Raw genomic sequence first — 27,400 nt, forward strand, 5'->3', positions numbered from 1 at the left:
GCCAACTTCTCCAGTTCTAATTGTGAAAAAAAGCAAAAATCAGTCTGCTGAAAGCTGCTTATTCTAACCAATTTTAATTCCAGAAGCAGCAATGCCCTGTGTACATGGGTTTTGTTTCTAACATATTCAGCACTGATGTGCTACAAAAGATGATAATTAGTTCAGTGGTGTTTAGAGGATTTTATATTTAGTTTGCTGACAACTAAAAGTTTTTTAATTTGGGCAACTTCATTAGTGTAAATATTCAAGAAGAGAGATAAAATCAGAGTTGTTCCAAGTAAAATGTGAGAACTGGAAGTAATGTGAGGTTTATTTCCGCACACACTTCAGGTTTTCCTTTGTTTTTACATTCAGAATCATAGGCTATATCCATTACTAGATTAATGCAAGAATATAGTAAATATATTATCCTGTGTTTCTATTTCATGAAGGTGTTGAGAGTGTTGAGGAGAAATGGGGAGAATGAGTATGGCTATTTCTAAAAATAAAGGTCTCCCAGGGCACGTGTTCCAGCCGTCCATATGGCTGTCCACAGGGATGTCCCGCTGCCATAGGAGCTTCTCTAGCCTCAAACATTGTTCTGAACACAACTCCTGTTCTCCTTCACCCAGCTCTTCTAATTCTGGAGGCCAGTTGCTGAAGTTTATCCATGTCTCTGCTCCTAAAAGCATATAGACAGTAGAATGAAAGACTCAAAGCATGAGTTTAACATTTGCTTTTTTAAAACACTTTGGATATTTGCCTCAGAGTATTTCAGAGGATCCTTGTGGTTCCAAACGTTCCTCAGCTTGCTTGTGCCAGAAGATCGGATGGGAGCCATGGGAATGTGAGGAAGTGGAAGTGCATCTTGTACTTTGCAGTACAGAATTGGTTTGGGAAGGTGGGAAGAGGCAGGAGACAGATGAGCAGGAGTTGTTTAGGTCGGATGGCCGAGGTGCTCAGCAGTTGCCTTTTCTTCAGCAAACCTGTTCCTTCAACAAACTGTTGTCACTATTGGCAGCTAAGTAAGACTGCTGGGAAAACTGCTTTTTGATTGGACTCAGATGTAATATTTTGAATTATTGAAGCTGACTTGTGAACTATGATTTTGTTAGAAGGTCAGTGTGGCAGCTTTTAAATTGCAGTGGCCAGGATTGAAAATATTTTTCAAAATACAAGAAATGTGACTCCCCATGTCTGCAAGGGCTAGGGCCAAAGTGTTGTCTAGTGAGCATGTAAATTATTTCAGAAGTCTGTGTTTTAAATTACTCGTGTTTCTAATGGTCTAGGAAAAGGTATGGTTTTTTCCTGTGCAGTTTGCAGGAGACATTTAATGACATTGCAGTTTAACTTAAAGTTTGTGATAAAGATTCACACAGAAGTATTAGGGAAAGCTTTTCTTAACACTCCAAGCTCTTCAAACTAGATGCTGCCATCAGGCCCAGCTTCAGCTGCTTCTGTTGTAACTCTAGAAAGCTCCAGGGCCTTCCTCTCTAGCTCTTACACAGGTAGATAGGAGCAGAGAGACCAAAGTTTTACTTCTGCTTTTCTACCTCCCCACTTCCTTGCTCTGTGCACGCACATGCATACAGCCTGGGAGGAGAAAGGGAGAGAGCAACAGTAGAAAATGGTGCCTCTGATACAAGACTCAAAATAGTCTCTGAGGAGGAAAGGTTTCTGTCTCACTTCTTGCAGAGTGACCCGGCTGGATCTGCACTTTGAAATGAAGGCAGATGGGGCAGTTCAGTTCATAGCAGCTGCTGGGTTATTCCGGAGTGTCTCCTACTTGAAGATTTTTTTTCAAAGGGGAGGGGATGTTGAGAAGGGTTCTAGTTGTAACTGTTTGTGAATAATACTATTTGTAGTTTGAGGTACAAAGGTACTGCAATTATGATAAATTGCTTTCTGCTTGACTGGCATACGTAAACAGCTTTCATCTCTAAATGTACGTATCAGGCTCGTGACTTCAGTTTGTCATTCAAGGAAATGTGTCAGCCTTTCATTTCGAATAGTATTGGCTCTTCTTTTGTCAGGAAAGACCTTTCTTGCAGGCTTAAGTAACAGAAAAAAAGGCAATTTTTAAAAGGATAGCTAAAAGCGATTATCATACAAGGATTAGGCTATGGATATTGCTTTGTAAAGACATTTCCACTAGATTCAGAAGAAAGATGAAGTTGTGTGTCATTCATACATTTTTTTTTCTCCTTTTACATTTCCTCAGGGTTGAAGATAAACTAGGGTAGCTATTTTCTTTACAGGCGAAGTAAAAGCTATGCCCCAGATCTCTGAATGCTTCAACATGTAAATACTGCTTCTGAAGCCATCAGGTCTTCCTGCAGCACAGATTTATTTGCATTCATGTTTGAAGGTTACTTTCGTTCATTGACCTATTTAATTGTCGTTCTCTATCCTTAGTTGCAGGCATATGGCTTCATGTGCATGCATATAGAAGATGAACAGCTTTAACTCTCTCAGGCAGAAACATTCAACAGAGAAACAGACAAGAACCCAATCTTGACATGGACATATCTGATTAAAATTAAAAGGCAGGGCCCATATATAATTGCAGTCATGCTGTAAACCTCAACAGAAGGCTGCAACCTTGCTGTAGGACTGAGAGCTATACAGAAAAGATACAGGAAAGGCTCAGAGCAGCTGTTCCAGTGGGTCTAGTACGAACCAATGAGAGATACTTATTTAGCAAGTAGTTACCTGGGCCTGTTTTTGGCCCAGGTTGCATCAACAGGTTATCTCCATGCTTCAGATTGCCTGGTAATGGCTTTAAAGAGCACAGGCTTAAAGGGGGCTGGCACAAAACCCATTAATCTCAAAGCATGGTGGGGAGGTGTAATCGATAGTTGCAAGAGCAAAGAGGTGTGCCTACAATGCTGCTGACTCTAGTTCTGCTCCTCCCTACTTTTGGAGGAATGCATGTTTCAAGGAAGTCTGTACATTCTGTGTCCACCTGCAAGCACAGCAGTTTCCTGTTATTTGGTGGTTCCGTGTACGTAAGACCCATCTTGTTTCTAGAGAAACATGGCCTGACCAGGAGATATGATACAGCCAGACAAGGGGAGTGATGTTGTATTATCTATTGAAACTTCAAACTCATAGTTGTGGCATTGCAGAGTTTGCAGCCTAACAGACTGTCCTATCTAATTAGTTATTCGGGGAGGGGAGCAAAAAAAATCCAGCAGCAGTATTCAGGTACTAAAATAATAATACAGTGAGTAGCCATAGTAATAGGGGAAGAGCATAGTGCACACAACCCTTATTTCAAAGTTTCAAGAGTGAAATTTTCAGGTACTTAGGGCTTTTTTAAGAATATGATTGCACAATGTGAACTGTCATATCCAGTGTTTTGCGTAAGTTTAGTATCTAGTCCAGGGATCTGAGAGAACAGTGACTTTAAAAGGTCTTTTCAGATTTGTTATAATCTACAGTTTGGTTTAAGATTCTCCCTCTGCTAGAACTGGTTTCTCAACTAGATTGCCATCTTTTCCTCAATGTATTCTCTTTTATTATACATGTCCTACCAGGACAGGTACCTTCTAGTAACTAGGGATTCCATGTTCATAAGTCTTGGCTTGGGGGCTTATGGTCTCTCTTTAGGCTCCAGTGTACTGTCCGTTCTACTGACTTGCCACAGAAGGAAGTTAGCTGCTATGTTTAGAACAAAGGAACTGCAGTGAAAGAAGTCAAATTGTAGGCACCCACACAAACAAAATTGAAAAGCTCTTTTAAAATTTGTTCTCAAACACACAGCTTTTGATTAACATCTAATCTTCCAAAGCACATTTGGGTTTTTCAGGCTTTGAGCTTCTCTGGCTAAGTTTGAACCAAGTGCTACCAATACAGTGATGTGTTCTTGAACTAGTAGATAGCTTGAAGCAAAAATTTGTGGACTTCTCAACTGTCCCCAGGTATTAGAGTGCAAGGTGACTGCTAAATACTAATGATAAAGTAAAACCACAGTGTCTAATGCATTTGTACATCCTGAACATGGGCAGGATGCTCTTCTTGATTTGTTCGTGTGAGGCGTCTCGAACACATAGAGCGCGAATCAAACTTGAAGGTTTTGAGAGTGTAATTTGTGTGCTTAATTACTGCGATCATGCAAGCAAATGAGGGACCATGATCAAACTGACATTTAAAAAACATAGAAAATGTTGTGATGTCCATTTTGTCTGTGACTGATACTGAAATAATCCATTATTTTCTTGGCAAAGGATGAGATTTATCACAGCATCTAGAGGTTTGATGTATAGTCTAAGCTAATTGTCCTGAGCTCCCACTATAGTTAAAGGAAGGATGCACTTCCAGAGCGTTATTTATTGCTTCCCAGAATAGGAATGCAAAACAGGCAGAATTAATTACTTGTTAGGTGTGCCTCTTTCTCTCTGTTGGTAATACATAGGTCCAAAACAATGAGTTTAGAGTAAATGTCAAACTTTTAGACATATAAAATTAGGTGGATTTAATGCTAAAAGGCTAGCTGTGAGCATGGGCTAAGCTCTCCATCTAAGTTATGAATAATCCATCCCATGATCACTAAGTGGGAAATCCGCTGTGGATCAAGAGCAGTATGTTTAAGAAGGCCTGGTTGTGGGCTATATTAAGAAATGCAGCCTAGTCCACCAGAAAAGAAAGAGCTTTGCTGCCAAGGGATTTTTTTTAATTTATTTTTTTTTGGTAAAGCATAGAAGACTTGCTGTAATTTTAGTTTGAGAGAAATGTATTCCTGATTTCTGAGTTGGAGAGGACTTTGAGGCAAAGGAGTTTGATTTGATTCCTTCAAGCACTCACTTGACTTTTCTGCCCTCTCTGTCCTGATGTCGTGATGCCTGGCATGCTGTGTTACAGAAATTTACATAATGAAGGTCGTTTCTCTGAGGCAAGGTACAAGAATACATTACAATTGTAAATTCCCTTAATTGTCCTAAAGGAGGGCTCAGAGCTTAGGCAATGGAAAATCCTATTGTTCTGCCTCGGTGAGAGAGGTGTGAATGGAATGGAAATACATGGATGTGTGAATTCTAAAGCTAAAATGGAAAAAGGATTAATAAAAAGCTTTATTCACTTGTGATACACAAATTATGGTGGAAGCCATGAACCAGTGACCTGTGAGTTTACAGAGAGGTTTTATTTGGTAGACAGTTAACCTTAAACAGGTTTATTTTTTAGAAGTGTGACTTTGCCCCGCAGGCTTTAAAGAGGTTAAAGAGTTTGGGCCAATATAGAATTAGGAAAGTTCCTATTGTTAAAGCAATATATTTTTGCTCTGTTTGCCAGGAAAACAGTTTCTGTTGCACATGTTTCCTGGAAAATATGCCTCTTGCCTAGTATTGGTACCTGTAATTGACTTTGATTTAAGGCTATTTGAGTAGAGTGAGCTTTGGAAAGAAATGCCCTTTTAAATAATCCTCATCAAAAGTTTGGTTGGTTTGGTTTGGGTTTTTTAGGTTCAAATTATGGAAATAATTATCGATTGATACAGATAATCTCTCTCATCTAAGGATCTACAAACTCTTAAGCATCAGCAAACCCTATCTATACCACTGAAAGGATAGTGTTCTGTACTCATGTTGTGAGTGGAGAACAGGATGCCCTGGCTGGTTAATAACAGAATTTGAAATACGCAGAAAACATCTCCTTAATCTTATCATTGGGAAGTGATGTAATTTTTGTTTCAGACTAAAACAAAGCAAACAAACAATCCAGTTTGAAATTAAATTATTTTAAGGGCCCAGCATGAATTGTGTATAAGGGGTAATTTTGTTTAACTGTAAGTCCTGTTTTTGTTTCAGAATGGAAAGGAGTAGGAATCTCAACAGATGGATTCCTGGATGGCACAAACAGCTGAAAGGTCGCCAGGTGCTGGAAGGGTTGTGCCACCTCCCCACCCTGCTTGTGAACCATGCTGTGTTGTCCCAGCAGTGACAGCCCTGCAGCCCGTGTACCTGGAAACAAACCTTCTTTGCTCTTAATTTCCAAGGCATGGTTTCCAGGTGGATGGGCTCGCTCTCCTCACTGAGTATATAGTCGCATTTGCAAGCCAGCTGAGGGAAAGTGACCGGAAGATGTCCCGGGAAGAGCGGGCAAAGGGCACTGACCCCTTCAGTAACAACATCATCTTCTATTGCTGTAAGCTGCTTCTGAAATGGTGTGTTCCAAATAGCCCAGACCCACGAACTGGGCCATGACCTTGCAGTGGCTCCTTGGCACTCTGCGTCTCCCGGCATGCCTAGTAACAGTGATCACATTTACGTGCACAAACTGGATGGTTGCATGACTGCTGAGTTGTAAAATGGAACTGTAAATCATCAGAAAGTAATTACATGCACAATTATGTTATGGATGTGCAAAGAAGAGTAACCTGCACCTCCTTCCATGTGCAAATAAGATTATGTGGTTGTGACTCTGCACTCCAAAAGTAACACAGTGAGTGCAAGATACTGTCACTGTCCTCAGTGCTCTGCAGCACCAACCTGCTGTTCTTCTGTAAGTGTGTACTTGCTTCTGGGGGGCTAGGAAGGTGCTCACTCTGTGCAGAGGGAGCCAGAGGAAGTAAAACATGAGGAGACTGCGTTAAGACTCCATTAGATGAATATATGGGGCAGCTTTCTCCAGGAACTTCACGTAGATCTCTGTGCTGCCTGTGCTTGCTTACCCTTGCTTCACAGGGATAGAACTCTGTTAGATGAAGCAGGCTGGCATAGCCTCTACCAGTGCACATGTAGATGTTTTGATGTGACAGTGGCTTCTTCTCAGGGGCGAGTACAAGGGTTGAGGTGCAGAAAGTGACTAACAGAGAAGGAATGGGCAAGAGGACTTGTTGGTGTATTTACATCTAGATATACAGAAAAAGCTTTTTTGCTGAAGTAAAAAGTGAAGAAATAAGTTCCCTAGCTAATGTTTTATTACATCTACAAATGTTTCTAGTGTAAATCTGGCCTTGGGCTGTTATCTGTGTGTGTTTCTCATCTTGTTCCTCCCTGTGGAGTTTCTGCCAGCATTCCCCAGCTGTTCAGTTTTCTGATATGAATCTGAAGAGTCTACAAATGAAATGTCTGTAATATATCATGAGGATGTTTTTCAGGTCTGGGTAGACTTGTGCAAGTGTTTTCTCTCATCCATAAGTCACTAACTTCCCATTTAATATTGTATGTGAACTGTTCAGTCTGTTTTTCTCTGACTTGCATTGTTGCACAGTAGGTAATCCAGGGAATTGTCTTTATCCATTGAGATGTGGGTATGGTAGATCTTAGGGGCAGCAGCAAAATCATGGATTTTCTAGCAGTATTTTTTCATAATAGGAGGTCTCTGTACCTCTGCTTCAAGAGGAAAGGTGTGGATTGGGATCTTGATTCCACTTCCTTTTTTTGGGTTTTGTGTTGGAGAATTCCCTGGACTTTTGCATAGGTTTTTTTGATTGAAACAAGAGGAAATGAGATGAGGGTTAAGCCTATGAATTTCAGAATAGGAAAAGGCAATGGTGGTTCTTTAATGGAACAGGATCAGTATACAGTGCCAAGAATTGCTGTGGTTTCTCCTCATGATTTATCAATCAGTTTGACTGGTGGTATTGTAAATGTACAAATTGGTGTCTTTAATTTTGATTAGCTGTTTAAAAAGTATTTTGCTTATTGAAGGTATTAAAGCAAGGCAGGTTAGTAATATAGTACTTGCCAGAGGTGTCTTCTGTATTTCCAGCTGGTTGTCTCTGAGCAGGAATACATCTCATCTCATTTTAAAAAGCACCACTAAAAGATGTAGAAATACAGTGCTTTTTAGTAAGGAAACTCTGCACTTCAATCTGGTTGCAAGTAGGGCGCGTGGAAAAAGCAGGTTACGATGCTTTTATTTTTCACATTTAAGTGCTAAATGCCAGTTATTTTCTGTCTCACTTTTCAGCCATGTAAAGTTTTGCCAAACTTCAGCTGTTTGCTGTTTGAATTGAAATTTGCTGTTACCTATTTGCTATAGCAAATTTTCTGAGAAACCTTTGAGCAATTTCAGGCAAGCGGTACTTGCAGGATACCGACAGCTATTTCCTACCTGCAGAAGAGCTTGTAATGAAAGAGAAACAGTTCAGATATATTGGGAAGGGCAAATCCTGCTCAAATTACAGCGAGCAGGGAAAGCCTGCTGTGCTCACCCAGGACCTGAGATGGGCTCTTCATGCCTATTGATGGATACAGAATTGGGCTACAATGCCTAGAAACTCTAGCAGTCTGTGTGACATTCCTCTGAGTAACAAATGAGTATATTACTTCTAATGGAATGCAAATGAATGAAACATTTTAGTCAAAAAACCTAGAGACAGTATTTACCTGAGGAAATTCACCATAAGGGAAGGAGCTTTAGTTATAATTTTTTAATGCTGATTCAGGCACATTCTGAACCATGCCCTACCCTAAGTAAGGGAAGGAGGTGGCTTGCTTCTTTCCAAATCAAGCATAATTTTGGTGAGAATGATGATACAAAATCTCCCCAGAAATCCTTGTAGAATCCACAAGGAATCAGATAAAACCATGAACATGTTTCTCCCTTGCTGAATCCATTAGCAAAAATTTTGATGACTTGAACAATGAGAGCTCCCCTAGCATCATCATCAGTACCAGAGGTCACCCTCAACCAACCCATTAAACAAGGAGCTGCTGTGGGCTTTGTGCTGCATCCAGGCAGTGAGAGAAACCTGCCTTTTGAACAGGAGTCTGTTCAGGCCAGGCATGTGTTTCTGGCTGCAAATCTGGTCTGATATCACAGTGCCTGAAGTTTGCTTTCAATGGGAAATCCAAGCACAGGAAAATGAAAGGCATTTGCTTCTCAAGAGATGCAGTTGAAATCTGGAATGTAATGTATGGTGAAACTCATACAAAAAAATGTAACTTCACTTGAATTTTCTGTTTTTAGTTTTTATTTCTTACTTTTTGTATTCTGTTTTTAGTTGGTTGGACTGAGAAGGTTGCTGAGCACTTGTTCTGATTGGTGATGGTGTATTAATGTGCTGTTAACAAATTAGTATTTTAAGTAGTTCTTGAAAACTGGTATTTGGATTACCACAGACATCGACCCTTACATATATTTCCAAGGGTGAGGTTGCAGTAACTCCTGGAGGGATCACTGGAAAACTGAAAGGTTTTTGCCATTGGAAATCAAAACAGTTTTAAGATAAATAACTAAAGTCGTGATGCTGAATTTGGTCTTGATGTAAGTCCAGTCCAAAAGGAGACAGCTGCTGTGGTGCTTGAACTGAATGGCCTGTAACATGCATCCCTCTTGGGGTGAGTTCACTTTGAGGTTCAGCCTTTCATTAAACTCTGGGTACCAAAACTCCTTGCTGCATGGATCGTGACCCAGTGGCCTAAGGAAAACGAGGTGGGCCAGATAAACCAGGATTGAAGGTGGTGAGAAACTCTTAACATGTGGCAGATCAATTTGAAACAGCCCTGTCCTGTAAGAATACAATTCCCTTCAAATGCATAATCTGTTTCTCGTGAAAGACACATGGCCCAATAGAGAAGTTTTAGGTCAACTGATTCAGTTAAAGATTAGCCTCAATATTCTGAAAGAGAAGACTGTAGTTACTTATGGAATTTAATTCATTATAAATGATTATACTGAGCACCACGCTACTGCTATGGTATCAAATCTTTTTGTGGGTTTGCTAAATTAACCTTTGTAATAGAAGGGCTTCTAGTGTTCTTCCGGTCAAAAAGAAAAGATGGGTTTGAGTTTGTAGGAACTTAAAATGCTGATGATTTGGGTCCTGATCTAAAATTCATAGGTTTTTCCATTTCTTCCTAAATCATACTCCTCTGCTGTTTTGCAAATGAGTTGAAGAGATGTGTCCTGCTCTGATTTAACATCGTGTGCAGGATACTTAAAAAGGAAATTTCCGTCAGAGGGGCAGAAACAAATGCAGGTAATAAGGGGAAGATACTGCAATTGAAGCTAAACTGGTTATTATTTGTGAAATTATATTTGGAAAAGTGAATTCAGTGAATGTAATGTTAAATCTCACAATTAATGAGAGGAAAGACTTCAGTTTTAGGCAATGGTATGTGTGTTGATGTATGTTTTCTCACAGTAAGTGTGTAATTTAGGTTGTACCTCCCTCCGTATTCATGGCAGCACACATTCTTTATGCTCCCCTATTAGTTTGTGCAATATATACTGTTCTGGTCTTGAAACTGATGATGACTTGACTATTACAAAACTCTGACAAGAACTCTTTGCCCTGGAAATCTGGATCAGAACAAGCCCATGCAATTCAAGTAGTAATGGAATTACCATATGATGTTGTGTTATGTTGAACTGCTTTACAAGGTAGACAGGGAACAGAGACAGCTCCCAATGAGTACTTTGCTCCACGCTCTACATATGGTACCTGGTGAAAGAAATCCTATCCCGGTGGCAGTTAATGACAGGCCAACTTAGCCAGCTTTTGACCAGTGTGAGAAAGCTGCTCAACTGCACATAACTTCTGTGTGGTGGGTGTGTGCATAATGCAGTAGGTGGTGATAAAGTCTAATGTTTGAATCCCTTACAAATTTAATAGGCTTGTGACATAGCTGGTTCTCATCATGCTTAAGGGAAAGTATGAAGGACTTTGTCTCTCTAGATCCCATTTACTAAATATTGTTGTGTTTGAAAGGTCTGATTTCTTCCTTGTACTTTTCCTTCAAATGCTGATTTCCAAAAGGTGGTGACATTGGCATGTACCTTGTTGGGGTGCTGTTGCTTTCTGTCTTCAAAATAGTTGTTCCTTTTCTTTGCTTTTGTTCTTAGGACTTGCTCCAGAAACAGGCATTGTGAATACACTGCTGTTCTCATAGCCATGATATCTTAGGGCTTTCAAACAAGTTATTTCTTTCAAGTCCAGGACAAGATTATAGAGTGAAGATTTACTGGCCTGTTTTTAAAAAGGCACTTGAGCAAACTGTTATTTTGATACCTTTGATCAGTTACATTTCCTAGGACACTTCCCATGAAAATGGTAGGATCAGATATTTCTAGAGAGACCTTCTGTGGCTATTGCTTTCCTCCTGGGCTGGGGAATGCTTGGATAAGAGTATTGGCTGTGGATTTGGCATATCCTGTGGCAGCATTATGTTAATGTTTTTGTGCAGAAGTTTGCTCTTCGTGGCATTGAAAGGGTGTGAATGGAAACTAGAGAAAAGAAGAAAATTTAAAGAGAATGCTAAGTAGAGGTGAAAGGAAACCAAGAAATGATGGAGTTAGGAAGAAAGAGAAGATAATCCACCATTCATTTTCTCAGACCTTGCAGACAAGGTGATTTTTTTTCAGTATTTCAACATTCCATCTACAATTTATGCTAATGATAATCACAGCACTGGTGTTGTTTACATGTGGCATATAAATGCTGCCTGCATATACACTAGTATGGCAAAATGGATTGCCAGATCCCAACACTGCTTGATCTTTCACCCTTCTGTTTTGGTTTTAATTTAATTACAGAAGCATTTTCAATTTCTGAGATTAATTTTTGATGCCTTATTATTTTTTTTTCATTAATACAAGTTTTAACTAAAAGCACTGTTAATTAAATTAAAGTAAGCAAGCAAAAGAAAAGGGAAAGAGATCCTGGTAAGTTTAAACGGTGATCAGTGCTCTTTCTACCCTCCACACCCAGTCGTTATGCCTAGAAATGGGAATCCAGCAGGATAAGATGGATACAACTAAGTCTGAATCTGAATTTCTTAATAGAGTCCAGTTTGCTTACACCTATGGTCACATGGAGTTTGGGGCTTTAAACGAACATGTATTGGCAAGAGTAATTTATTCAGGAATAAGGTGAGATATTCAAAGTTGATGTTGTGGTTATTCTAGAACAGCTTTGCCTGAGGACATATTTATTGTGGCATGTTATTGTGAAGTGAATTAATCTAAATGAGAAAAAACACCATATGTTCTTAGCCTGGAATAAGCATTTCCCTAGGGATTATTTTTATAGAGTTATTACAGACAGTCTCCCTGCCTAAACAAGCCTTTATAGTTCTTAGAACAAGGGTCCTTATGGTAAGAGAACGAAGCAGGGTTGTCTCTTCCTGTATGTCTCCTTTTGCTGTGTTTCTTGCCATACCTCTTTTAGCAGTGAATGAGCAAAAGCAGAGGGCTTTGCCTTTGACAGCATGGTTGTTAATGTCCAATAAGTTGTTTGGTGAGATGGCAAAATTTTGGCATTGAAGCTGCAGTGATTGGAGGGGTGTCTGCACCAAGGGTGTGAAGTTATGTTTGCTGTGGAGTATTAGATATGGTAACAGAGAGACCAGCATCCTAGGAAAATACTCAGAAGACACTTGGCAAATGGCAGCAAGGCTTCTTATCCCTGTTTGAAACATTTCCCTAGAGAGACTCACGAGTATGTGATCCGGTAATCCCACCATACTGTCTGTGTAGTGGGAGGAGGCTGCCATTCCTGCTCAGAATTTTTGTTTTGACAGTTATTGCAGTGTGCTGATCTTAGCATCACCTTCTCAGTAGGTATCCACTAATGCCTGTTTGTCATCAGTGTTTGAAGGAATAAACTTTCATTGCTCACCAGATGTGATTGTGAAGGGTTCAGTGAACCTTTCTTTCTTTTTTCAGGTTATAAGACACTTTTGAAAGGAATTTCAGGGAAGTTCAGCAGTGGAGAACTTGTTGCAATTATGGGTCCTTCAGGAGCTGGGAAGTCAACGCTCATGAACATTCTGGCAGGATACAGGTCAGTGACAATGACGGTCCCAAGTAAAATAAGATCACCTAGCCTAGTGGCTTCTTGAAGACAGCAGCAGATGAAATCCTACCCCAGTGTTTGTAGGAAACAGTTATTCCACAGATTTTGATTCAGATTCTTATTGCTTCTATTTTTTCTGTTTTCTTCTCCTCTGTTCACGTAGGATTTATTTGTTAAGAAGTTATATCTAAAAATAGGAAGCAATTTAAAGTCCAGAACACACAAAAAATATTCTCCATTCTGTGTAACAAATCTGACTCAGTGTCTTATGTTTGTGGTATTTTTTAAATCACGTTAGAAACACTTGAAAAAAATAACCCTTTTTAGTCAACACTCTCATAATGTTGATGTCTTCTTGACCAAACTGCAGTGTGTGAAGTGACTGTGGTTCATCTTCTTTAATCTCCTATTGTACGGCCAAATACAAAGTGACTCTGTGTCATTGCTGTTAGGGAATAAGGAACAGAATGGAGAATCCTAAAAATAATTACTTGAATGGCTGGAGCACCTCTTTTATGAGGACAGGCTGAGGGAGTTGGGGCTGTTCAGTCTGAAAAAGAGAAGGCTCTGGGGGACCTCATAGTGGCCTTCCAATAATTGAGGGGGGCCTACAGGAAACCTGGGGAGGGTCTTTTTACAGGGGCTTGCTGCAAGAGGAAAAGGGGTAATGGTTTAAAGCTGAAAGAAAATTTAGGTTAGAGATCAGGCATAAATTCTTCAGTGTAAGGGTGGTGAGACAGTGGAACAGGCTGCCCAGAGATGTTGTGGGGGCTCCATCCCAGAAGGTGTTCAAGGCCAGGTTGGATGGGGCTCTGAGCAGCCTGTTTTAGTGGGAGGTGTCCATGCAGGGGAGTTGGAACTCGATGATCTTTAAGGTCCCTTCCAACTCAAAATTCTGTGATTCTGTGATATTTTTTCAGACTACCATAGAAGACAGCACATATTTGGTACTAACTTTGAGTAAAATTTTCAGCAGCGTTGTGTGAAATGTCTTGTGAAAGAGAGCGTGATAATTAAATAAATCAGTTTCCATCCGCTGTATCTGTTTTATTCCATAGTGGCAATAATTACTTAAGAATTCCACATACTGAGGCCTGTGGCAGCACACATGAAGGCAAGATTCATCCTTAATTATCTTCTTGGTTCGTTTCAGAGAGACGGGAATGAAAGGAGAAATTCTCATAAATGGACAGCCTCGTGACCTGCGATCTTTTCGCAAAGTCTCCTGCTACATCATGCAAGATGACATGCTTCTTCCTCATCTGACTGTCCAGGAAGCTATGATGGTGAGCTTTGTTTCTTGCCTTGATTTCTTTGCATGGAAGAAAATAAAAAAAACTCTGGGTATGGTGCAGAGGTTCTTACTCCTGATAATGCCAAGAGCCATTATCACTGTTTGATCCCCCTGAATGAAAGTGCTTGGACCTTGATGATGCCTTGAATTCCATATAAAGCTCATCTTTCTAGGAGTTGTCTGAGCTTCTTTAGCTTTATCATTTTCAATTTGTGACCAGCATAATGATTTGGAAGAAGATCTAAGCTGTACTCCTTAAACCTACAGAATGAACCTGCAATTTGGCACAGAATGAGCCTTTGTAGGCACCATTTTTTTTTTTCAGTGGTGGTGGAGTAACCTTGATTCTCTCTTTCTCCCCTTCTTCCATGTTCTGACTGAAAAGTGCTATTTTTACTTTAGCATGGTGTCTGCTACTTCTACTCTTCCATGCCTTTTCTTTAATAAAGGCATTGTATAAAATTTCTTCCAGTTCTTCACATGAGAACAACAGGAACAGAATAATCGCAAGACTTAGAGGCAATGTAAATTCTTCTTACTGTTTTTCATACTAACAAGAATTTTACTAATTGCCAGCTTGACCAATCAGTCTAAAAGTACCTGTTGCTCAGCTTGAGAAACAAGCCAGTTTTTCTCAGAGGATGTTAATAAGGCTAAGGTTTCTCATACTGTGTGGTAGCATCAATTCACAGATTCTAAGGCCAGAAGAAATCACTAGTTTTTATGTGGCTAATTTTCTGCAAAGGTTCTTCTCTGTGAGAAAGTTTTTCTTCTCTTTAGTTTTCTTGAACATTCTAGTCAGTCCCATAGGACCGCTTTTGCAGAATTGGGCCCAGATGATACTTTTCTAAATTAATTAATCAAAGCTCTGACAAAAATAATTACTTAACAGTTTAATTGCTTCTAATAAGGGTTAATCATAATGTTTTGTGGATCTGTCTCTTGGGATAGCAGATGACAACTTCTACAAGATTATTTCTGTACTCATTTGTTAACATCCTGGAGAATGGCAGTTTGTCCTTATGGTGTGGATGAAGCACAAAAACCCTGTGATTCTAGCATTGCCTGGGAAGTTAGTGGCAATGTAAAAAGCATGACTTTCCCATCTTCCTCTCAAGCTCTTTGACTTGCAGAAAGGCGTTTTTTCTAGTATGCTTTTTGTCAGATGCTTGGGTGATAGCTTAAGTCAGATTATACTCAGTTACCTACTGCACAAGTATATGTGGTGCTTGTGATTTCAACCTTCCTGACTAGGTTAGAAGAAGTTGTTTAAATGGTACATGGGGATGTTGTGCTTAAAACATCCAGTTCAGCTGGTTGTTGTGCTTCTGGCCTGTTCAAAGTCAAATTCCATTGTATTGTATTCCAGGTGTCTGCTCATCTGAAACTTCAAGAGAAAGATGAAGGCAGGAGAGAAATGGTATGTATGCTGTCCATCAAACTGACAGTTTTTGGGGACACCAAAGAGATGTCCTCAAAACATCTGTAAGGCAGATGTTTTTATCTAACATTGAATTGTATTGGACATGTAATGATAGAGTAAATCCTAACCTCACAGTTCACAGGTCTCATTATGAGGGAATGTTTACTACAGTCTGTATGAAAATTGCTTTCACTATGAGACTGAGTAAATGTTTGTAAAAGATCTACTGAAGTTAATCCACAGGATTTGTTAGATTCATTTCAATATGCCTTAGCACCTTGGATTATCTTACATTAATGTCAGGGCTCAGGCATCTTGTGTGTGACAAGATAAGTCAGTGATGTCTAGTGAGTGTAGGCCTTCATTTTTCCAAGGTTTAATAAAAAAATCAGCAGTTCCTGTAACTGCTGAAGAAATTGCTGTGCTCATGTTTGAAAGCATTGATCTTTATGACTGTGCTGGTGGGCATATTGTTGCAATAGAAAAGTTAATACAATTGCAGTTAAGATAGAAACTAATTAATTTTGAAGCTGTTTTGGGTGACTGAGGTTTGGACAAGTGGGAAATCAGGCTTAATCATGCACGTATCTTTTCTAAAACACTGGGAATGAGTTACACAATTTACTCTTCCACATTTTCTGCACTGTCCTGCTTCTCCCTGTGGCTGACATACGACTTTCCTGAGTGGAAGAGAAATCCTAGTGTGTTTTTGCCCATGGAGACCTGTAACCAAGCTGGACCTGCGCTAGGTGGTATGCTTCTCTCACCCATCTGATTGCCATGATTCCTGCCCATCACTTCATCTGACACAAGGCTGTTGTTTTAAAGAAAATTAGTTGGAGGTGTGTGTCAAGAAAAAATGGCATCTGGCATGTTAACTTGTGCATAAAGTGGCTTTCTCAGCTGAATTTGGTTATCTTAGTTGTCTTTAAAGGGCTGGAAATGTGCCCTTTCTACACATTTATTCTGCGCTTAAAAGTGTCTGTGTGTGTGTGTTCCTAAGGACACAGAAATTTCAGACACTTGTCTCTGCTCAGGTGGAATTACCAGAGCACACCAAAGCTTAGGAGAGGAACGGTTCAGTGCTGCACAGCATGTTTCAAAACCATGTATGCCCACAGAGGATAATGCTTGGAGTTAAACAAAAAATCACAGCAGTAGTGAAAGCAGAGATGGTTCACATTGTTGTAAGAGTCGTGAGAAGTGAAACAGTAGCTCAGAAAGTGTTTGGAGTATTTTTGGCTGGCCTCAAGATGTTTTTCAGTCTAGTATTACAACAGCACCAACAAGGAGACAGGTTGGACTTGATGATCTTGAAGGTCTTTTCCAACCTAAGTGATTCTGTGATTCCTCAAGGAGGAAGCCTCTGTTATGTGGGGGTTATGCTTAGGGCCAGTGGGGCTCATGTGATAATGTAGCCCCATGGCTAGCATTCAGATTTACCTTCCAAGAAAGCTGGATGCTCTTTCTGTCTTTGTTAGAGATTTGTATGTTACTCTAGACAAGTCTTCTAGTGGCTTCATAACTCAGTTGTCCCACCAACAGAAAGGGAGCTACTGTTGGTATAGAGAGCTTCCAGTGTTCCCATAAAATTCAATTTTGGGGCTTTCCATGATTTTTCAGTATTCTTTTTCATAAATAGAAAGAAGGGTGAGATTTTAATTTTAGTGCATTTTGTGCTCCCAAAGCCATGCACTGAGGGGACCCTCCGTGAGCAAATTAGGAAACCATGCAGGTGACTGCAAGAAGCCACCTTGCAAGACTCAGCTGAAAGCAAGTTGTGCAGGAGGAAGGAGGAGATAAGAGGACACAGGCATGGGAGTGGAGCATGGACATGAGAAAGTCGTTGCCTCCTGTCTCAGGAACACAAGAGGCTTCCTGCTTTTCCCCAGATGCCAGTTTAACTATTTTTTTGTCACTCATGGAAGCCTAAAATTTACTTCTTGGGCTTAACCGTTTCAGAGGAGTCTCTTATTCTAGTAAAAGATGCCTCTGACAATAGCTGTCATGTGATTCTTAATCAGAGGTTTGTAAAGGAGAAGGTGAAATACTTCTGACCCACCTGGTGAAAAGTACACCCTTTGTCTGAAATGTGAAAATTATGGCGACTTCAAAGGTAGAACAGCCATTTTTGTGGCTGTCATTTGTCAGTATTTATTTCCAAACTACAACATTTGGCTTTTCTTTAATCTCAGAGAATCCTTGAATATCAAAAAGAGCTCCAGAGAGGGAAACTTAGAAGAATCAACTTATGTTTGTTAGCTTAAGATTGCTTTGATTCTCTCAATTACTGTTTTTTAATGAGCTAAACACAGATTTATTTTTTTTTAAATTGGAAACTAATTTTTTTTAGAAACATCTGTTAATTTTATTTGTACTTTGAAAGTCTTAATTCATTTACACTTTAGTAAGTTAGGCCAAGCAAGTTAATTTCCTTGTTCACACTGTTACTGTAATTATAAACAACTCTTGGAGAAAACAACTGTTCTGTATGCATTTATTCAATAACTATTAGAAGGAGAGTAATTTTCTGGTGTTACTGGCCTGTGCTGGAGTAGATAATTCATGTTACTGTAAATTGTAAGATAGGTGTTTATCATAGATCATTATTATGCACTTTTGTTAGTAAGATTACAGGTGCTTGTTTAAAACAGGGACAAGTGAAAACTCCTCCAATAAACCATAGTTTATGTTCCTAGTTGACCTGAACTGTGTTGCTGACCTGTCCTGTAGCATCCTTCCTAGATACAAAGGAAAGGAGGTAGTTGGGCTCTTCTCTCAGAAAAGGAGGGTTAGTGAGTTTTCTTCTTTTTTCACCCACTCTCAGTAAGAGAGGTAGCTCCTGGAAATCGAGGTCATGATGAGTGAGAGGTCAGGCACTGGTTGGTCTAATCAATTTTTACTGTGTTAGCCACCCCTTCTGGAAGACTTCCTCTATCCAAGCATCAAAAATGAAAGGTTCCTTTTCCTATACTTCTGTGAGGTGTTAAATGTCTGGACTTTCTATCTTGTGAGTGATAGATTTTATAATTGGGTGATCAATGTAGCTTGGATTCACTTATTTTATGTTGGTGTTTATATTGGTGCCAAAGAGCTATTTTCCTCATGTAGGTCTACCAGGCCAGATCTACAGTCACTGACACAGAGAAATTAATAGCAGCTGCGGTAGTTCTCCTTTTGCTTCAAAGAACCTGGGACCAGCTGTGCACTTCCTGAGGCTGTGCCTTGAGGAAATCCTAAATATCTGAGAGTATGTGTAACAACTGAATTGACTCTGAGGAGAATGAAAACACTTAAAATCAATAGCTGCACTTTAAAGAGTAGACTATGAAGAACAGATAAGATAAGAGCAGGTCATTGCTGTATAGAAACCACTGATTTTTGTGACCAAGTTCTCCTCCAGTCGCTTGTAAAAACAGCCAAGAAGTTCTATTAAAAGAAGGTGAGTGGTTTCCCTGTGTAATAACTTCTCATGTGCTGCGAAGTTTTTCTTATATCAGTGCCATATCCATGGGGTGCTATAGAAGAACTAATTGTTCCTCCATTTTCACAGGCCAAACTGCCATATTGAGACAGGTCATGTAGTACAAACAAGTAGAATTTGGGTCAAAATAGTGAACAGCAGGCTGTTAAGCCCCACTAAATCTAATAAATGTTTAAGATCTACTTTGTTATGTTAGATGGAAAAAGGCTTTGGTGCATGTATGGTGAAACAGTCATGAGCTCGTTACGTTCTCCAGGAAAATTAGTAAAGAGGCTTTTATTTTGTGCCAACAAATTGAAATGATGCATTGCTGTGTTTCTACTAGGTAAAGGAAATATTGACAGCCCTCGGTTTGCTGACATGTGCCAATACTAGGACTGGAAGTCTTTCTGGAGGCCAGAGAAAGCGTCTTGCCATTGCTTTGGAGCTGGTGAACAATCCTCCTGTCATGTTTTTTGATGAACCAACCAGGTACTTCAAGGCCGATAATTAAAGATAGACAAATATTGCTTTGTGTGGTAGAACAGTGCTGCAGAAAGGTTATTCAGCTCTAAATCCTTGTAAAAGGCTTGTTTTGTGTTGCCTGTAAGTATTGAATAAGCCCACAAGAAATAATTTGATTTGGGTACTTAGTGCCTTGGATCACTGCTGTAACTGGCTAACCAGGAGACTATAAACACTTTCTAAGGGAGACAGAAACAGAGACAGGAAGGGAGAGAGAGTGAGGAAATTATTTTCAGATTTTGGCTTGAGTTTTCTTTTTCAAGCAAAGATAGCCTGAATATAAGCACTTGTAAGTGTGACTTTCAATAATAAATGCAGCGTATTTAGAATAAAATTCTGTGATTGGTCTAGGAAAAGGCCGGGAGAGCTATGAATATGTATCTATTCATTAAAGTTGGGATCATTTAAAACCACAGTCCTAAAATGCAGAAGTCCTTTAAGATAGCTTTTAGAATCCTCTTATTTTTCGTTCTCAGGCACGCTTCCATCTTAATTAAAAGACTGACAGAGAAATACAAACTTAACGTTGACCTATGATAAAATTAAACTGCTACAGAGAAAAATTGTAAAAGGATAATAGTGAGAGACCGAAGTAGCAAATATTTGTGCTAGTTTTAAGTGGTGCCTTTGGACATGTGGATAACAAGCGGCTTCTTTCCTTCTATTCAGTGGCTTGGATAGTGCATCATGTTTCCAGGTTGTCTCTTTGATGAAGGCTTTAGCCCAGGGTGGCAGATCCATCATCTGCACGATTCACCAGCCCAGCGCTAAACTGTTTGAGTTGTTTGATCAGGTATTATTCTCCAACTCGTTCTCTTTATGTGTGGTTTATATAACATATACTTTCAAGGCTACAGTCATTAAGTAAAAACACTAATAATTCTAGTATGTTTTTAATTAGAAGAAATAAATTAAATAAATAAGAGTAAAATATGTTTACTTGTGTTTTTTCTTCTCCTCTGACCATTTCTGTTCTTTACATTTAGTGCTTTTAAAGAATCTGGTTGATATAATTGTGAAATCATTATTTTTGCATTTATGTTTTTCATGCCTTCGCCCACCACTGTCCCTGGACACAGGGCTGGCAGTAGAGTAAATGAGAGTAATTTAAGAGCAAGAGAGCTTAAGTGACAATGTCTGCAATGTTGCTAGTACATATTCCCATCCTAGCTACACAGGTGTAAATCCAGAAGAGTTTATTCATGTGAAACAATAATAATTGAAATTAAGTGAGGGGAAGGTCTTCTGCAGCCTAACCATACGTGTTTAGGTTAGATTTAAATTTACTTTGATCTTGTCAGGAGGTTCAAATTAGACCTGTGAGAGCTAAGAGAAAACCTGCTACACCATAGCTGAACAAGCTCCTGCAGATTGCCAGTCTGGCAAGGAGGTTTCTTTAAAGTCAATAGTGTAGCTAAAAGTAAGAATAATTAAGCTGTTTCCCATTGCTGTGCTGTTCCACCTCTCCTTCCATTCCTTCATTTACCAGCCTTATCTTCCAACCCAAAATTGCTATGTGTGGAAATTTGATGGCTCGATGATACTGTTCCTTGCCTATTTTCAGCATGTGTCTAGGGATGGAATTCGTCTGTTTCCATGTTAATGTGCTATAAGTCCTGGAGGGAATGTTTCAAATCTTAACCATTTACTTTTCCATTAGTTGTAATTCCATGCAAATATAGTTCCAAGTAGTGTCAAATCTTCCCAAAGTGCTCTTCCCACAGGGACAAGAGGTCGCTAGGTTCATGGATTGCTGTCATGCAGATAGGAGGTTCAAATATTTTGCTACTATGAACCGTTTTGGGGGTTTTTTTTAGTGTTTTTTATTATTATTATTATTCTTTGTCTTGTTTTCCAGCTCTATGTTTTAAGTCAAGGCCAATGCATATACCGTGGGAAGGTGTTAAACCTAGTCCCTTACTTGAGAGAATTGGGGCTGAATTGCCCAACCTACCACAATCCAGCAGATTTTGGTAAGGACAATTTGAATAGTTTATTTAATATACTTTGTATTTGATTAGCATCTTCAGAGTAATGGGGACCATGATGTGTTTTATACTTATGTACATTTGTGCATGTGTACGTATAGGTACCAAAATTCAAAATTAATGTATTCTTTTTTTTCTAAGTAATTTTAATGCCATCTAGTGGTAAAATCTAGTTACTATTTCTATGGAAATATTGTTTCCGTGTTAATGTGCTATTTCTATGGAAATATTAACTAGAAGTGGTGAAAGTCCAGGTTCAGGAAATTAAAGATAAAACACATTTTTCAGTGTTTCATAGTAATTAGTTTTAGTAGCTTTTCAAAGTGACTCCAGTATTCTGGTTTTTCTCAGTAATATTGTACAGCTAATAGCACTGAGATTTTTTTCATTACGTTTCTTAATTTCAAAGAAGCAGTAAGGACCACAAAAACAGACTTTTGTCATTTTTTATTACTAAGACAATCCCATATTCACTCCCTTTCCTATAAAATGGTTCGCTTAACTTCCAGGCTGAAGGAGAACTGTGTGAAAATTTATAGAAAGATGCAGTTAAGTGGTGTGTGTGTGCATAGGAATTTGCATGTGGCACTTTAGAGTCTGTTTTAGGCAAGACTCCTATTTTTGTCAGCACAGCAAAATCAAGGGCCTTGATTTATAAAATAAACAGAATTAAATAATAAGACTTTTAACTAGTTAGTGGTGTAAATCTGTAACTTACCTTCTGGTTTGTGTAGTTATGGAAGTAGCATCTGGTGAATATGGAGACCAGAACAGCCGTCTGGTGAGGGCAGTACGGGAGAGGATATGTGACACAGACTACAAGAGAGATGTTGGCGGCGAGAATGAGAATCCCTTCCTCTGGCACCGGCCCTCTGAAGAGGTATTTTGTATGTCACAACTAACGGGTATGGCTTGAGGTTGGAAGAGAATTTGAATCCTCAAGTCAGCGGAGGAGGTTTCTGGGCATATTCAGCTGAGGAGAGTGGGGATTTGTGTAAGAAAACTAAGCAAGATACTGCAAAGAAAGGAGTTTATTCTTTTTTGTGTTTCCGCAGGATTCCTCCTCCACAGAAGGCTGCCACAGCTTCTCTGCCAGCTGCCTAACCCAGTTCTGTATCCTCTTCAAAAGAACGTTTCTCACCATCATGAGGGATTCGGTAAGACTGCCATTATAGCAACTTTTGTAGCCAAAAGGTCCATTCAGTTGGTTTTTAGGTAATGTAATACAGCTCAAAGGTCCTGTCCAACAGCCCATGCGTGAAGATTGTCACAGAATTTCAAAGGGAAGAGACGGATCTTTCAGTCTTAGTGTTAATTGTACCATCTTCATTGTGGACAACAGTTTGTTTCAGAGGAATTCAGAAGCATCTGGGCTAAAAGCATCCCTTCTGTGCTGGGAAATTCCTTTATATAGTTATTTATCCTGTTAAAAAGTGAGGGGGAAATTGTACTCGTGTGCCACAAAATGAGCTTTTCCAGAAAGTTCAGGGTGGCAGAGATAATAATTCCAGTGTAACGTAGGATTAGTACTTGAAGTCTTTCATTTTCCTTGTGAAACAGAAAAAAGATGTATAAAATTTATGTTTCTTTGAAAAAGGAGCATATCTCTTTTTCTTTCATTTAAAATCAATATGGAGTAAGTAAGTATCATAAAAAACATCGTCATTCCCAAGGGAAAAACCACATCTTTCTCCTTTTTCTTAAATCTTTGAAATCACAAATTCTGCAATTACAATGTAAGTTCATTAATTGCTTTGGGTGCCTCATTTGCATTAGCAAAACTCAGTGGAACACTTTATTTTTTACTCAGGAAGGTTTTTCTTGTCTCCTTAAGTAGTTCAGTTGATTATGAATTTAAGAGATAGGATTGTTTACGTTGTCTGATTCATGCTTTGAAATATGCTCTAGATGGGATTGTCCCTTCATTAACAGGTGTAAATTAAGGACATGATGTTCCTCAACTAGACCTTACATGCACACCTGTCTGAGAGACTCACCCATGTACAGTGCAATTGGTAGTGGTTAGCCAAGTGCTTTTCTCTGTGGCAAATGTGCAATTTGATGAATCTGAGTAGTGTTTATCTGCTGCTTTTTCTGGGGTTTGGAAGGTTTTCAGTACTTTACATGAGGGGGGAAGGACAAAATATATATTAATATATATTGATGTATAAATTTGACATACCAGTCCTTAGACAAGGGAAAAGACAGCCAATATACTGGTGGGTGCATTCTGGATTCAGGGAAGGTAGTTTGGAAACCAACAGCAGTTTAGTCATGTGGAACTCAGCTTGGGTAAATTACCCTTGTAACAGGGTAAGCTGAGCTTCACTGAGCTTCAGATGCTGCGGCTACACTGCTTTTGCCATGCACCCAGGCAGGTATCACAGAATCCTAGAGGTTGGAAGGGACCTGGAAAGATCATCTAGTCCAACCCCCCTGCCAGAGCAGGATCACCTAGAGTACATCACACAGGAACATGTCCAGGTGGGTTTTGAATGTCTCCAGTGAAGGAGACTCCACAACCTCTCTGGGCAGCCTGTTCCAGTGCTCTGTCACCCTCAGAGTAAAGAAGTTTTTTCTGATATTTACATGGAACCTCCTATGCTCCAGTTTGCACTCATTGCCCCTAGTCCTGTCACTGGACATCACTGAAAAAAGCCTGGCTCCATCCTCCTGACACTCGCCCTTAACATTTGTAAACATTGATGAGGTCTCCCCTCAGTCTTCTTTTCTCCAAGCTAAAGAGGCCCAGCAAATTTGTTTTAAAGATTTTTTTCATGCTCAACTGTGAAGTCTTGCAGTTGTTCCATATTTTATTGTTTCTATTTTTCTTCTGTACATCTTGTAGAAATTCTGCACAAACGGCTAATTTATGCCTGGTTAAGTTAGTTTGGTGTGTACAAATCTGAAATACCTTTTCTGCTTCCCTTCTGCTCTGGGAAATTTATTTTCTAGTCAGAGTCTTCTTGTCCTGATGAATGAGAGCCAGTGGCTCCATGACATTGTCAGACAGTAAGTTTTCAGGTTGTAGCCTTTGCAGTTTCTGCCTTTGTTTACAGGAATAAATTTTCTATACTGTAATTTGTCTGATTGACTCTGGGGAGCTCATTACTGTAAGTTTTCCTCAGCTGAAGCCCAGTTTGCGAGTAGGAAACGAACTTTTCTCTGTAAGTTCTTCTGGGTCTAAGTACTTCTTTTCTGCAATCTGCGTGTTGGATTTCAGGCACATTGTCACTGAGCCCAGACTTTCTCATCAGAAACACTACTCTTTCCTTGCTTGCAGGTCCTGACACACTTGCGTATCACCTCACACATTGGCATTGGACTGCTCATCGGCTTGCTCTACTTAGGCATTGGCAATGAAGCAAAGAAAGTCCTCAGCAACTCTGGCTTCCTCTTTTTTTCCATGTTGTTTCTTATGTTTGCTGCGCTCATGCCAACTGTCCTTACATGTGAGTATCAGTCATGCTGTATCATCAATGGACAAGGAGATTACAGTAAACTGGGAGGGTGTTGAAATGTGTCTGATATGAAAGAACGTTTGACTTGTGTTTCTACTTCTAAGACATGGGGAGATAAATCTTGCACTCACTGAACTGCTGTGTAGAGGCAAGCAGAAGTAGGCTTGTCCAATGGAATCTCTCTCTCTCCAGCTTTGCCATTGTTTCTCAACCCTGACAGTTCACTGTTACAGTCGTGGAGTGGAATTTCCCCTTTTCCTAAGGTGCCAGTGCCTCTCAAATGCATCATGAGCTTTTAATTGGTCTTAGGAAAGCTGTAGTAATTTCTCTTAAGATTTCTAAGTCATGACTTCTGTATGAAAGCAGTGTATTCATGTGGTGTCAAAAGCAAATTCTTGCAATGTAGACTGTTCATACTTCTGGGTGTGCTGTTACTTTGGATTCCCCATTGAACCAAAAAGAATAACCAGTTTCCTAAGTTTTAACACCATTTCACTTTCAAAAAGCCACCTTGAGGGAGGTTCATATCATCTGAGTAGACTGGTACATATCCTAGACAGTGAGCAACTCACAGGGTTGTCCTCTTATATCTCTGATTACAAATCACTGGAACTATTGTTGGTCTGTCAAAGGTCTCAGAGTTCAGGTCACACAATAGGGCTGCAGCAGTTCAGGATTAGATATGGATATGTTACTATGTGCAAGAATGTTGCACACTGGCAACCTAATTTACTAATTTGGGTTCTTTGCAGTTCCTCTTGAGATGGGAGTATTTCTTAGAGAGCATCTGAACTACTGGTACAGCTTGAAAGCCTACTATCTCGCCAAAACCATGGCTGATGTTCCTTTTCAGGTATATGCTCCACTCTTCAATAAAACAAGAAACATTTAAGTTCATGGCAAGTCCACTTGCTCAAAAGATCAGTACTGGTATTTTATCATAGAATCATAGAATACTTTGGGTCGGAAGCTACCTTTAAAGGTCATCTAATCCAACCCCTCCCCTGCAATGAGCAGGGACCCCTTCAGCCAGATCAGGTTGTTCAGAGCCCCATCAACCTGACCATGAATGTTTACAGGGATGAGGCATCTACCACTTCTCTGGGCAACCTACTCCTGTGTTTCACCACCTGAATAGTGAAGAAACTGTCCTTATGTGCATGCTGAAGCTTCAGGTCCAAATCAGAAGCACCCTAGGGGTAAACAGCACGACTTCAAAAAAGCGAAGACCTGACCCAGTATTTTTTTAATAAACAGATGATCATATTTGTTTTTGTGCAGAAGGGGAATTGAAGAGGGCTGACAGTGAGTGGGATCTGTTTTCTAATGCCCAAGTAGTAAGATAGATATCACAGTCTGTGACAGATATATTTATTCTCCTCAGCCGTTCCTGTCATGTAATGGAAGGGCTGAGAGCTGTGAATCAACTAGAACTCCCTGTGATTTTACCTTATGCAGAGTAACAGTGAATGTTTGCCTTTAATGGACTAACTCCGAGCATGTCTCCTTGCAGATCATGTTTCCTGTGGCTTACTGCAGCATCGTGTACTGGATGACTTCACAGCCATCTGATGCACTTCGATTTGTCCTCTTCGCAGCCTTGGGAACCATGACATCCCTGGTGGCTCAGTCACTTGGTCTTCTCATAGGTGCAGCCTCTACATCCCTCCAGGTACCGATGGTGTTTTGTGGCCTCAGAGGAACCCTGTTGTCTCCTAACCCTGACTGATTCCTTTGGCTGCTGCTGTGTCCCCATGGCATTTGTTGAGAGATGACAGGCAAAAAGTTCTCATGGTCTGATCCAGCTCCTTGATGCTTCCCATTAGCATCAGCTTAAACTGCTGCTGATTATGATGATAGGAAGTTCCTTCTCCATCTCAGTGGGACTGTGCCTGCCTCTGTTTGAGTGGGTTGTCACTTGCTATTCATCCCAGGCTGAGCAGGTCTTAGAAACTGTAGGACTAGTGCATTTCTGTGCACCTACAAAGTGCAGGTAGGCTGTGAGGATCAGTAGCTCAGGAGGGGGTTCTTCAAAAAGGTTGCATGAGGCAAGTAGGAAAAGGCTTATCCAGAAGCTAAACCTCAGCACAGGAAGGGAGAGAAGCAGCTGTTGGCATGACTGTGACACTGGAAGCTGGCTGTGTAATTCCATTCTGCTTTCTGGCAGGAGATGTGCTGAGCTGACTGTTCCACAGCAGAACTGTTCAGTGGTGCTTGTAATAACAGATGGTATTGACATTAATATGCATTGATGCTGTAGTGATTTCTGCAGTAGAAGACTTGATTACCCCTGTGCTATCCCTTTGAGACCAGCTTAGCCCTGTTGTGTGATCCCTGTGTCTCTGCTCTCTCCAGAGATACCTGTATGGCCCTTTGCCCTGGAGAGGATCTAGAGAGAACAGGCTGGAATTGGGCCAGTTTCTCTCTATCTTCCCCACCAAAGCTACCCAGCAGGAGATGTTCCCTATCCTCTTCACCACCTTTTAGGACCAGCTGAATCTACTCTGCATGTGGGGTTAATG

General features: G+C 40.0%; 1 protein-coding gene across 1 annotated transcript in view; it reads left to right on the forward strand.

Moving 5' to 3' along the window:
• ABCG1 (ATP binding cassette subfamily G member 1) overlaps positions 1 to 27,400 on the forward strand; it is a 53,107-nt gene that overhangs the window by 22,929 nt on the left and 2,778 nt on the right. Inside the window, exons 3-13 of the mRNA XM_051619089.1 lie at positions 12,595 to 12,712; positions 13,878 to 14,010; positions 15,388 to 15,438; positions 19,251 to 19,396; positions 20,099 to 20,222; positions 21,288 to 21,402; positions 22,152 to 22,297; positions 22,473 to 22,574; positions 24,701 to 24,869; positions 25,631 to 25,731; positions 26,392 to 26,550. Of these exons, the coding sequence (XP_051475049.1) occupies positions 12,595 to 12,712; positions 13,878 to 14,010; positions 15,388 to 15,438; positions 19,251 to 19,396; positions 20,099 to 20,222; positions 21,288 to 21,402; positions 22,152 to 22,297; positions 22,473 to 22,574; positions 24,701 to 24,869; positions 25,631 to 25,731; positions 26,392 to 26,550 (1,364 nt within the window). The remainder of the gene's footprint in view (positions 1 to 12,594; positions 12,713 to 13,877; positions 14,011 to 15,387; positions 15,439 to 19,250; positions 19,397 to 20,098; positions 20,223 to 21,287; positions 21,403 to 22,151; positions 22,298 to 22,472; positions 22,575 to 24,700; positions 24,870 to 25,630; positions 25,732 to 26,391; positions 26,551 to 27,400) is intronic.

Source organism: Apus apus, chromosome 1 (assembly GCF_020740795.1).
Source record: "Apus apus isolate bApuApu2 chromosome 1, bApuApu2.pri.cur, whole genome shotgun sequence".
In the NCBI taxonomy this organism is placed as follows: Eukaryota; Metazoa; Chordata; class Aves; order Apodiformes; family Apodidae; genus Apus; species Apus apus.